Below are 12044 nucleotides of genomic sequence, written 5' to 3' on the forward strand. Positions count from 1 at the left end.
AATCTGAAACCTGATTGTTTATCACAATCAGGACTGCAGTTCTTGAGAAATCATCTTAGAGTTTTACATGTCAATAGGATCCTACAATTTCATATCTTCTTCCCCTAAAAATAATTACAACCTTGGGACTGGGGATATTGCATGCACAAGGCTCTGAGTTCAATCTCCAGCACCACCACCAAAAAGAAAAAAAAAAAAAAAAAAGTAATTACAATCTGGTTACATTCAGAGAAGAAGACCTACATGGTAAAGGAGGTTTGAGCTCCTCTTTACTCTCTTGAGTCCACAGATTATATTACTGTGCTACCAGCTCCAGGAACCTCACTTTGAGGAAAGCTGAAATACATCCTTTGTGGTGATGTGGCAAAGAGTTCAGACTCCAAATATGTAACAATAGTCTAAATGAAAAAATCAAAACTAAGGTCATCAATTTCTAATTAAGAAAGCTGGTGGTGAAGCACTTGGGCAAGCCAGAGGCCCTGGCTTCCATCCCCCCCCCACACACACAAAAGAAAACATTATTGTTTTTCCCCCTTTCTTTCTTTTTTTCCTGAAAAGCTAGGGGACAGATATTAAAAGATTCTGGCTCAGTACAACAGTTAATAATCAGAAATAATTAAAATGACTCAGGTTAACTTCTGTCAGGAGATGCCTGAACCAAAGTAAAATAACAAATCTGGGTGGGCCCTGTCTATTGTTTTGGGCAAGCTACTCAAGTCAGAGAGCCTCATATTCTTTACAAAGAGGTAACAAGATCCCATTTGCAGAGAATTAGAAAGAAAGAAACACCCGGCAGGACTCCTTTCAGGTTTGCAATATGATCTGGTCAAATAAATGGAGGAGGGATATAAGGGTTACAAGAAAGCTCCACTGAGGTAGGATTTGGATCTGGAGCTAGGAATTGTTCACCTTAGGATGGGAGTGAGGGGTCCATACACTGATTGACTCAACTAAGCTGCAGGATGGAGAAGACCCCTACTTTTTCAAGAATCAGAGACCTCTCAGTAAGCAAGAAACATGCCTGAGGAGCTGCAGAGTACGCTGGAAACCTAGTAGCCCTGAATTTGCACAACAGCACCCATTGTATTGGGGGGAAAAACAATTTCTGTCGGCAACACCAGGTCAAAACCTATTAACAGTAATTCCACTTTGCATTTATAACTGCATTAATCGGCAATCTAGACTATTTGCTGACTATGACTGGCTTCCTCCAGCAGGGTATTAACATTAACGTGGGGTGACAACAGCTCAGACATTGGGGGACTTTTCTGTTGTCAAACAACTGGAGGATCTGGGACTAGGATCTGGGTCTTCGGATAAGAGACAGATTAGACTAATAGAAAGGAGGTAAAAACATAATCTACCTCAAGGTATAACTGTTGTAATACCCTTATCTAGGTACTGTTAAAAGATACGAACAAAAATTGTAATGCAAAAAGATACAATCATTGGAAGGACCTGTATTTCCTCTCCGTACCCCTAAATTATGTGACGCTGGGACTAGGGATCAGAGTGGGTCCTAGGGAGTGCGGGGTGGGCCCGCCGTGCCGGGAGCCTGGAAACCAGATGGGGAGGCGAAAGAGCAGAATCTCGGGAAGAGGGTGAGAATTCCGTCACTGGGCAGCCGCCGCGCCGCGCGGCAGCCACACGGCCTCATCACAGCTGCACTACACCGGCTGTTACCGTCCCCACTTTGCAGAGGAGAAAACCGATTCCCAGAGGAGCCAGGCGACCTTGCCCAGCCAGGTGCGTGCGTGAGGAAAGCGGGGCTGGCACGCCGGGCTACGGAAACCGCCAAGCCGCCGGGGTCTCCACCCCTCCACGCCGCCGCACCCCGCACCTGGGGCGGGGCCGCGGGAATCTCCTCCTTCCGGGCGGCTCGGCCACCCCTCCCGCGGGCCCCGCGCTTCGCCCTCGGTGCCGGAGGCCCTGGGGTCCCCGGCCCCCTCCTCCCCGCCGCCGCCGACGCCCGTGCGGCCGCGCCCTGGAGGGAGGCCGGTGCCGCAGAGTGTGCGCCGCCAAGTCCCAGCGGGGGCGGGCGCGGGGGGAACGGTTGGGGGAAGGGGCCCCGGGGGGCGGCCACGCGCCACTCACGCGTCGAACTTGTTGTTCATCCTTTCGCCGCCGCTGTCGCCACTATCTCACAGAGTGACTTCCGTTCTGCCTGGTCCCTCCGGCAAGGGCCCGGCAACTTCCGGTTGCACGTGGCTCAGCGGAACGTCGACGCGCAGGTCCGGAGCGGGACAGCTTTCCCGGGGCGCCCGCCCAGGGAGGATGCGCAAAGGCGCGGGCCGCTGCGGACCCTAGGGCTGTTGGGCGTCTGTGGGCCGCGCCAGGGCTCCGCGCTGGCTGTCGGGTACAAATCCCGACTCCACCTTCGGCGCGGCGACGCGGCCCGGTTCCTCTCTAAACCTCCCCAGGCCAGTTCCCCTGGCACCGCTGTCCAGTAGAGCTGACCCACCTCGGCGGGTTGCCGTGTGGATTCCGGAGTGACAGGTGCCAGACTCAGGAACCCACGGTTAATGGTAGCCAGTGTTCATCTCTGAGTGCTTACTGTGGGCTGAGAGCTGGAGCTTACCTTCGGCTCTCTGAGCCTTCCTGAGAGGCTAGAAAGTCGCACCATGGTGACAAAACTAGTAAGGAACCTGAGACTGTGCAATGGTATCCTGGGTGGAAGCCTCACCCCCATCCTCGCCACTCCCTAAGACCCTGTGGTCATGACCGCCCCAGGTACATCACACACATAATCGAGTAAATAAAATGAACCTGCTGGCAGTGGAGCCCCAAAGCCAACAACCTGGCTTGGGGGAGGACTTATTTCCGGGTCCCCTCTTCCCGCCTTTAGGTGACACTTTCACAGTTTTGAATCACTATTACTCCCATCTCTGATCCTGTGGCTAGGATAATATAGAAACACCTGTATCTATATTACAGGCGGGTAAGCAGTCTTAAGAGGCATAAGTGACTGGCTCATGGGCACCTGCAGAACTCAGGCCCTTCTATGCTCAGAGCGGGGCCATGCCTCTACCCCAGGAAGACTACAGCTGATGGTCTTATTTCCTGATAAGTGGGGCCAAGAGAGTCTGATCAAGGTCTCCTTCTGGAAGGCAGAGCCCAGTGGCTCTTTGTTAATCATCTTCCTGCTTAGCTCTTCCTTGTTTTAACCATGCTTTGGAACCAGTGCAAAGGCCCTGGCTTTAGAGAAGAGTGGGAAGAAAGTCTACTTTTCAGGCCACAGACTCTTTCTTAGAGTGTTTGAGATTAGGTCAGAGTCAGGAATTCTGAACTCCAAACCTCCCTGAATCACTAGTATCTGGAGGAGTCCCTCTTATTTTGGGCCCAAATTTGCCCATATGACACAAGGGGGGAATAGTGACTCTTTCCTGTCTGTGATGTTGTGAGGAACCGTTAGCAATGAAAAAAAATGATACAACCTGAGAAATCTTCTGTGGTCAATGACACAAAAAGCACATGAGGGGAAAGTCACTGCTGCAGGTGGCTGTTGGGTGCTTATAGCACCCAGGAATAGGGAGCCACATGCCAGCTGGCATGGGCTGCCACCCTTCTTTTGAGAGGGCTCTTCACACCTCTCTTGATTTGCCTTCCTTCAGGGAGGACTCATCATCCAGCTGGGGCATGATATAAAACAAACGGTTTCACAATGATGGGGGATGATGCTTTGCTGGAGAGAGAGGAGTGGGCTAAGCAGAGGAATGGTTAGTGCCAGGGTCATCTAGCTGATGTTATGTGGGTGCCAACCCCAGCAACATACCCTGACCGCAGCCCATCATCCCTAACCACTCCAGGACTCCAACTCTGTCTTTTTATTTCCCCAGCTCTTCCCAAAGAGCGTCCTCATGACCTCAGCAGTGCAGCACAGCTGATAAGACAGGTTGACCCACAAATATGACTCCTGTATGTCCAACAGCCATTGGTTGACTCAGTCTGGTGGGGGCAGGTAGGGGCGGGGGTCTCCAGGGAATGGCTGGGCGGGCACCCGGTTATAGTGGGCCATGAGGAAGATGCCAGTAGTGCCGCAGATGAAGAGTGAGAGCATGGCCAGGAAGCAGACGCGGTCCAGCACGCGGCCCACCAGGAACCACTCCTCATTCCCCTGAGGGCAAGAGCAGGGAGGGAGGTGACTGTGGCACCCAGCCTGCCCTGGCTCCCTCTTCTGTCCTTGGGCCTCCATTCTCCATTTCTGGGGGTGCTTCCTACTTCCCTCCAGGCTCCAGCCTGTCTTCTTCCATGGTCCCTCTCCCTGAGGACCCTCCTCCTCCCTGTTGCCAGCTCCACCTTTTCCACCCACTGCCCTCTCCTGGACACCCCATTCGCCTTCCCCCATCTCATGCTCATGTACTCATGTACCCTGGACACCCCACCGGTCCAAGCCTGACCCGGCTTACGCTGTCAAAGTGAGTCTGCTGGTGCCGGGCGCGGGCAATGAGGTTGCAGGCGTCCACACAGGCCTGGATGGCAGGGGCGGCCTGTTTCAGGCTGCCACAGAACTCCTGGCTCTGTCCTGGCTCTAGGCCTTTCTCTGATGGGGAGAGAGTACATCTACTCTCTGATGGAGTGTAGACAGTCAGGTCACTCTCCATTGGGGTGTATCAGAGAGTAAATGGAGGAGAAACAGGCAAAGAAGTTGGTCTTTCCTTTGAAACCCCAGCCCCTTTCTCCCCAGCTTGGATGCTTGTCCAACACCATCTGCTGCGCCCGGCTCCCCAACTGGAGTCCCTGGGCAGGAGTGTCCCCAGTGGCACCCTGGGCCTCACCTAGCTTCTCCAGTGCTGCCTTCATCAATCCATTGCGCTGTCGCTGCCGAAAGAGGAGTTCACTGCGTGGCAGGCAGAGAGCCACCTCCTCCCCAGTTGTGATGGACCACCCTGAGGAGGAACCATTCTGGAGCCTGGGGCGGGTGTCCTGCATAGTGGGTGGAGCCAGTGGGCGAACATGCATCCGTAACAGCTGTGGCAGGAGCCGCAGGAACACCTGCAAAGGGTGTTACTCTGGGTGGCTCAGCTTGGACAGCCAGGCTGAGCTTTGGAGCTAAAGCTGGACATTTGCAAGAAAGACCCATGCTGCTAGGTCTTAGAGGCAGCATATTAGGGTCAGTGGCCTGGCCCTGGGACAACTTGGCTGTTGTATCCTGAACATGGACACTGAGGCCTCAAACTTTTGTGCATATAAGAATCACCAGGGTGCTTGTTACAAACACAGATTCCTGCCTCCTGTCCCCCATGCTTGCTCTTCTGGCTTAGAATGCCTGGGTGCCTGGGAATCTGTATGTGTAACAAGAGCCTCAGTCTTCTGCTTCAGGTGGACACACAGATTCTGAATCAGACTGCTTCCTCCATTTTCTGGCTGTGTGACCTTGAAGAAGCTACTTAACTGCTCTGAGCCTTGGTTTTCTCATCTATTAAATGAAAATGATACTAATATCCACTTAATAGGGGTTTTATAAAGATTAAATAAGCTCACATGTGTAATCTCCCTCCCATCACCATCCATCCATCTATTTTAGCACGTGCTTGAAGGTACATAGAGGACAGGTTTGCTGCTGAATATGACCAGGACGGGCACAAAGGAAAGCGCATGTGAATGGCTGGACAGGAGGATGCTGGGGTGGGCAGGGAGGGGCCTTACCTTTCGAACCCCTCGGGCCATAGAGTGTGTGTGGGGGGACCGCAAGGATACGTTGAGCACCACCACAGCATTCACGACAATGAGGATGGTCACCACCATGAGGAAGGTCAGGTACCTGTCAGGAGCAGGTGGGCGGGGCTGGGTGGCCCTCAGGCACCCTGTGCACAGACTCCCCCACCATAAGCGGCTCCTCTCCTCAGGTCCCCTGGCAGAGGGTGGTGGGGTGGAGGGATGGCAGGAGGGCCAATCTGGGGTCTTGAGAAGGGAGGGGAAGGGTGGGCAGGAGACAGGGCTGCCTTACTTGCTAATGAGTGGCACTGCCTGCGAGGTCTCAGGTACCTTCTTGGCCACCAGGAAGAGGAAGACGGTCTGGGCCAGGAGCACATTGATGGCCACTGTGCACTTCTGGCCGCCCGCTGACCATGACGGAGAAGCCCTCAGAGCAGGTCTCCCCACCTCCTCCCTCCCTGCCCTCAGAGGAACCCCTCACCCCACAAGGAGCCCCTGCCCCTGCTTCTTGGTCATGGTTGGTGCTGCTCTGTGCCTGGGCAGGGCCTTCTTCCCTGGCCTCCCAGTGGTCCCCTGTGCTGGACAGGGGCATGCTCCCCTCCCATGGGTTCCAGGTACCCTTGGCAGGCAGGAAGTAGATAAGGATGGCCACAGAGGAGATGAGCACGCAGGGGGCGATGATGTTGATGACGTAGAAGAGGGGCTTGCGCTGGATGAGCAGGTAGAACACCACCTTCTGGTGGCCTGCCTCCTCGGGTGGCGCCTCTGCGTCCAGCAGCATCTTGGCTGGTCGGTGCTGGATGGCCCACTCCCCGTTCTCTACAGGTGGGCGAGCAGGCGTGGGCACATCAAGGGACACCAGTGGGGTGGGAGAGTGGGTATTGACCCCCCTCCCTCCAAAATGGGAGTAATTGTCACAGAAGAAGTCAGAAGTCATTGGATATTTCAGGAACTTTCTTTGTGGGTTGCTCTGGTTTTCATCTGGAGCTCCACTGAAGGGCATGGCCTTGGTCTGGCCTTGACCCACTCAGCCACATCTGGTGGGGGCCCTGTGGGTGGAGGTTACCTGTGAAGGCCTCGGGATCAATGAAGATCCACTCGATGGTCTGGCCGCCTTCCTGACTCAGCTGCAGGTTGATCTCACTGGTGCTGTAGGTCTGAGACCTGGGGGCACAGAGGGTGAAAGGGTCAACCCCCAAAGTCCAGACCTGGCCATTTGAGGGCAACAGTGGGCATTTGGCTTCAAAAAGTTCAGTCCTGCACTTCTGGGTTCTCCGTAAAGCCCTGGTTGTGGGGTTGCTGAGAGTGTGGGGAGAATGGGCTTTTGGAGAGCCAGGACGTTTGAGTCAAAGGGCCAGAGGCTGCTGCTGTTCCATGTGGTTGTCCGACCAAAGTACCCAGGACCACTCCGGGTTTGTCCCTCTCGCTGCTGCCAGCAACTATAACATAGCAAATACATGTCCACCTGGAGAGGCCCTCTCAGGTCTGATTATAATTTTTTTTAAATTTTTAAAGATGTTGATGGATCTTTATTTTATTCATTTATTTATATGTGGTGCTGAGAATCGAACCCAGTGCCTCACACATGCTAGGCAGGTGCTCTACCACTGAGCCCCAGCCCCAGTCCCTCAGGTCTGATTATTGGAGGACCCTCCCTGCCAGATTTCCCTGAAAAAAGACCACTCGCCTAAAACACAGGAACACCTCACTCAGGCCCTGCTCTCACCTTTATGGAGTCGGAACTGAGACCCAGAGACCCCCCTGGCCTGGTTTCTCTCCTGGGACAGCCCTGCCTGGTGGGGGTACTGTGGGTGCCCAGGCACGCAGGTCACCTTCTACCCCGCTCCTCCCTCCTGCCCCATCCCCAGACGTTGATTTCCCTGCTTGGGGCACAGGCTGGGAAACCGAGGCCATGAAGGAGGTGAGAGGTCTGGGCACCTTCAGTCCCTACCTGAGATGAGCAGAGTCCTGGGAGCCATGGATCCTGGCCCCTGCCCTCTAGGGGACTCCAGAACACTTGTCCCCCCACCCCTGCCCAGGCACTTCTCAGAGCAGCTCCTGGAATCTCCCCCACCCCATAAGTGGCCTCACTGGAAGACGAGGGAGCAGTTCTGCCAGTCAAAGGGGAAGTAGGTGACGGAGATGGAGCAGGAAGAGCGGAAGATGGCTGGTGGCAGCCAGTAGATACAGCCATCAGGGGACACCAGCACATTGCAGTAGAGGGCCACCTCGAAGACACCGTCCACACTGTGGGCACAGGCCAGTCCACTGCTGTGGGTTCAGACCTCAACAGCCCAAGCAGAGACCCCAGAGCCCAATCCAGCCCTTTGTCCCTTGTGGATGGAGGCCAGAGGACACCAACACCCCAACCTGCCACACCCCTCACAGGTCCTTATCCTGAACCACTACTGACTCCAGCAACTTCCCCAACCCGGACAGACTCCCTCTGGGCCCGCCCTGATCTCTGCTTCTCTTCTTCCTTGGACGGCCAAAACAGTCGTCCAATTATAGCATCTGACACTGTTACACTCTTATGATGAACCCTGTCACTGGCCCCAGGTTACAGGGAGGTGGCCCAGCGAGACAGAGTCAGGTGTACGGTCGGGTCTGCTGGCCTTGGGGTCAGAGTCCGTGTCAGCAGGGGGAGAGGGCTGCCCCAAGGCCTGCTCATGGGGTCCTTCCCCAGGCCCCTGCAGCAACCTGCTCTGCACCCTCTGCCCCCACCTCACCCCCTGTCTCTTTTTCCGTAATTTTCTTGTTCAGCTGGGCCCTGGCCTGGCATCCTTTGTCCCCCACTCCTGCCCATGTCCCCTGCTCACTTGTTCTCCAGCACGATATCCGGCCGCCACACCATGGTGGATGGTACCCTCAGCACCCACAGGCCTCCGTAGTTTTGTGGGTCCCAGCGCAGGCGATAGTCACACCACTGCTGCAGGGAGAGGGGGGCTGCCAGGCCTTTGCTCTCGCCTGCACAGAGCCCAGGAATGGAAGAACAGCCCAGGAGGCAGGAGCAGCTTTGGGGGGCCAGGGGCCTTAGGGTAAGGACACTGGTAGACAAGAGGGCAGCAGGGGAGCCTCTTACCATCTCTATCCAGACATTGGTGGTGAGGGCCTCCTCTCGCTCGTTCTAGGGGTTCAGATGAAGGGCTGAGCACCTCATGCCTTGCCCCCCCCCCCCCCCCCCCCGTGCTATTCCCAGAGGTCATTGATGGAACCAGAGGCCCCAGGCCCTTGAGCAGTGCCCCCACCAGGGGGTTTCCTTATCCCTGGCAGCCCCTCACCCCAGTGGGTCCTTCCTCCCTCTTCTCCCCAGCAGTCCCAGGGCCTGGTGACAGCCTCTCTTCCCTCCCTCAACTCACCAGGGAGATGAGGTTGGTGAGGGTGAGCTTCAGGCTGACATTGACGACATCAGAGTCCCGCTCTGCGGGCCGCAGGTGGGGGTCGTAGCTGTGCATCAGGTCAGCAAGCAGGCGTGCCTCCTGGTTCCAGCCCTGGGCCCCTGCAACAGATGGCAGGAACTTCAACAGCCCCCCAGAGCCTCTGTGCCCTGAGGCTTGGGCCCCTGCTCTGGGCCCTCCAGACCCAGATTCCCCCATCTACCCATGTGGACAGCCAGCAGTGGCAGGAGGAACAGCAGCCCCCAGCCTCCATGCATGGTGCCTCGGCTCTCTCCAGCGACAGGGATGGGACAGCAACTCCCCAGGTCCAGGGTGGAAGGAGGGAGGGAGGGAGGGAGAGACGGACGGGGTGTCATGTGACAGCCTGCACTCCCACCCGCTCCACCAGCTGTCCGACCACAGCATTGTCAGCTGTCCCAGGATGCACACAATGCTGGGCTCAGGTTACCTGGGCCCCCAGATGGGGAGAGGCTTTCTGTCCCAACAGAGATGAGCACCCCATCCCCACCCTCAAACACAGAGACCCAACCCAACCCCATTTCCCAGGTGGGGTTCAGGACAGACCAAGAAGAGATGGGTGTGGGAGAGAAGCAGGATCTGGGGAGAGGCGAGGTGGAGGCGGTGGGGCAGGCACGGTTTGTACCCGAGGTTCTCTGTGATATGCTTGAGAACCCCAGATCTCTGCCACCAGCCTGACATCTTCGTGGGCCACTCCACTGCTCTGAGACACTGAGAGCAGACAGGGTGAAGTGCCCAGGAGAAAGACGCTTTGGCATAGCAGGCCATCCTCAGGTCCTCTGTGCCCTGAGACAGGGACACAGACCTGGCAAGCTGTGAAATGGGAGGGCCAAGAAGGATCTGGAGCTCGGGGCTCTGGGGACTAGGACAGCTTCCCAGCAGGGCTCCTCAGTGGAGCTCAGCCCTTATTAAAACACCCAACAGACTGTGGAGGCTCCTGTGGTGGCCGGCACAGCATGAGGCTGGGGAGACCCTGGGGTATGCCCCAGCGACTTGTAAGAACTCATGGTCCACTGAGGTGGCAGCCAAAAATTGAGCTCATATTCCCCGAAGCCAGATGAGGGGACCCAGAGGAGAAAGAGGGTGAGAAAACGAGCCCCACCTACTTTGTGGTTTGTGGCTGGGAAAGGGCAGGGCTGAGCCCACAGCCTTGCTCCAGCCCCTGCCTGTGGCCACCTATTCCAAGCAGATGGGTTGGCATGTCTCAGTGAAGCCAGATTTAAAGTTAGGTAGTCAGTGTAGTTAGGTAAATCAGGTAAATCGGGTCTAATATCGAGTGAAATCTAAAATGGAGGCCATGCTGGGAATGACTCAGGGAAAACACAGGACAACTCATGGAATGTTAATGAAGTCCTGAAGAGGCCCTAGGCCAAAGTCCACCTCAAAGAAATGTTAATGGAGCTCAGGAAACAGCCCCCAACAGATTTGGAGATAGCCCATCCTAGAGAAATGATAAGCCCATCCCAAAAGGTGATAATTGGGCCCACCTGTGTCCTAACCCCTTCAACCTACATTCCATCACCAAAACTATAAAAAGGGGAAACAACCGCACTTCCACGGATTCCCACCTCTTGGGTCCCCTTCTTCCTCCGGGAGAAGTCTTTTCTGCTGTCCTTTAATAAACTTCTAATTTCTGAAGCCAGATTTAAAGTTAGGTAGTCAGTGTAGTTAGGTAAATCGGGTCTAATATCGAGTGAAATCTAAAATGGAGGCCACGCTGGGAATGACTCAGGGAAAACGCAGGACAACTCATGGAATGTTAATGAAGTCCTAAAGGCCCTAGGCCAAAGTCCATCCACCTCAAAGAAATGTTAATGGAGCCCAGGAAAACAGCCCCAACAGACTTGGAGATAACCCATCCCAAAAGGTGATAATTAAGCCCACCTGTAGGCCTCCAACCTACATTCCATCACTGAAAGAACTATAAAAAGGGGAAAGAACAGCCCTTCCACGGATTCCCACCTTTTGGGTCCCCTTCTTCCTCCGGGAGAAGTCTTTTCTGCTGTCCTTTAATAAATTTCTAATTTCTACTCTGACCTTGCCTCGGTGTGTGCTTTCTGGTGTTATTCTTCAACATTGGGGAAGCAAGAACTCGTCACCGGTCAACAGCGGTTTCATTTCTACTCTGACCTTGCCTCGGCGTGTGCTTTCTGGTGTTATTCTTCAACATTGGGGAAGCAAGGACTCGTCACCGGTCAACAGCGGTTTCATTTCTACTCTGACCTTGCCTCGGCGTGTGCTTTCTGGTGTTATTCTTCAACATTGGGGAAGCAAGAACTCGTCACCGGTCAACAGCGGTATCATCAGCATAAGGGCAAGAAGGAAAGTCCAGGAGCCCACAAGTGCCACCACACTTCAAGCTGCTCCTGGTATCTGGGGGACAGGGCAACGAAGGCCTTCAGGTGCCGGATGTTGCCTGTGGCACTTTAGTGTGCTGGCAATCCGGAAGTGAGGCCCAACCTGGGAGACCTGAGAGGCTGGCTCAGAACCCAGCGCCCAGGGCCTTGGGTCCCTGCTGTGCTGCCAGGTCCAGGGGATGGGGGATGGTGGTGACAGCACCCTCTTCCCAGCCACCTTGGGCCTGACTTGCTTCGCCACCACGTTACCTATGGGCATTCCATCAGCTGTCCCTGTGGTCACAGCTGCTCCTGGCCCTCCAGTTTCTTCCCCTTTTCTCTTTTCTTTGTTTTTTGTATGTGTGTCAGGAGGGGAGGGGGTTCTGGGGATTTAGCCCAGGGGCATGTTTCCACTGAGCTACATTCACAGACCTTCAAATTTTATTTTGAGATAGGGTCTCACTAAGTGGCCCAGCGGGCCTAGAACTCAGCCTCCTGCCTCAGCCTCCCGACGGGCTTTGTTCTCACTGAGCATTTGTCTGTGAAACCCACTTCCCCTGGAGTCCAAAGCCAATGGCCCCTCCCACCTCTGAGACCTCTTGCCTCCCCCTGTTGCCTCCCCAGGCCTCAGAGACTC

At 55.2% G+C, this 12044-nt stretch overlaps 2 protein-coding genes across 4 annotated transcripts in view; both read right to left on the reverse strand.

Moving 5' to 3' along the window:
* The window catches only part of Eif4e2 (eukaryotic translation initiation factor 4E family member 2), a 29474-nt gene extending 27293 nt beyond the window's left edge, over positions 1-2181 (reverse strand). For all 3 annotated transcript variants that reach the window (XM_076866027.2, XM_076866026.2, XM_076866025.2), the window contains exon 1: positions 2095-2181. In XM_076866027.2, coding sequence (XP_076722142.1) covers positions 2095-2114 — 20 coding nt within the window. In that variant the 5' untranslated portion in view covers positions 2115-2181. The remainder of the gene's footprint in view (positions 1-2094) is intronic.
* A 1759-nt stretch (positions 2182-3940) lies between these two features.
* On the reverse strand, positions 3941-9310 carry Chrng (cholinergic receptor nicotinic gamma subunit). The gene is made up of 12 exons (XM_076866157.2): positions 9256-9310; positions 9015-9154; positions 8738-8782; positions 8475-8584; positions 7747-7902; positions 6722-6819; positions 6274-6474; positions 5948-6062; positions 5647-5761; positions 4776-4992; positions 4407-4540; positions 3941-4114 (listed from the first exon to the last, which is right to left on the reverse strand). The coding sequence occupies exons 1-12, from the start codon at positions 9308-9310 to the stop codon at positions 3941-3943; spliced, it is 1560 nt and encodes a 519-aa protein (XP_076722272.2).
* Positions 9311-12044: the final 2734 nt, after the last annotated feature.

This window comes from Callospermophilus lateralis, chromosome 9 (assembly GCF_048772815.1).
Source record: "Callospermophilus lateralis isolate mCalLat2 chromosome 9, mCalLat2.hap1, whole genome shotgun sequence".
NCBI lineage: Eukaryota > Metazoa > Chordata > Mammalia > Rodentia > Sciuridae > Callospermophilus > Callospermophilus lateralis.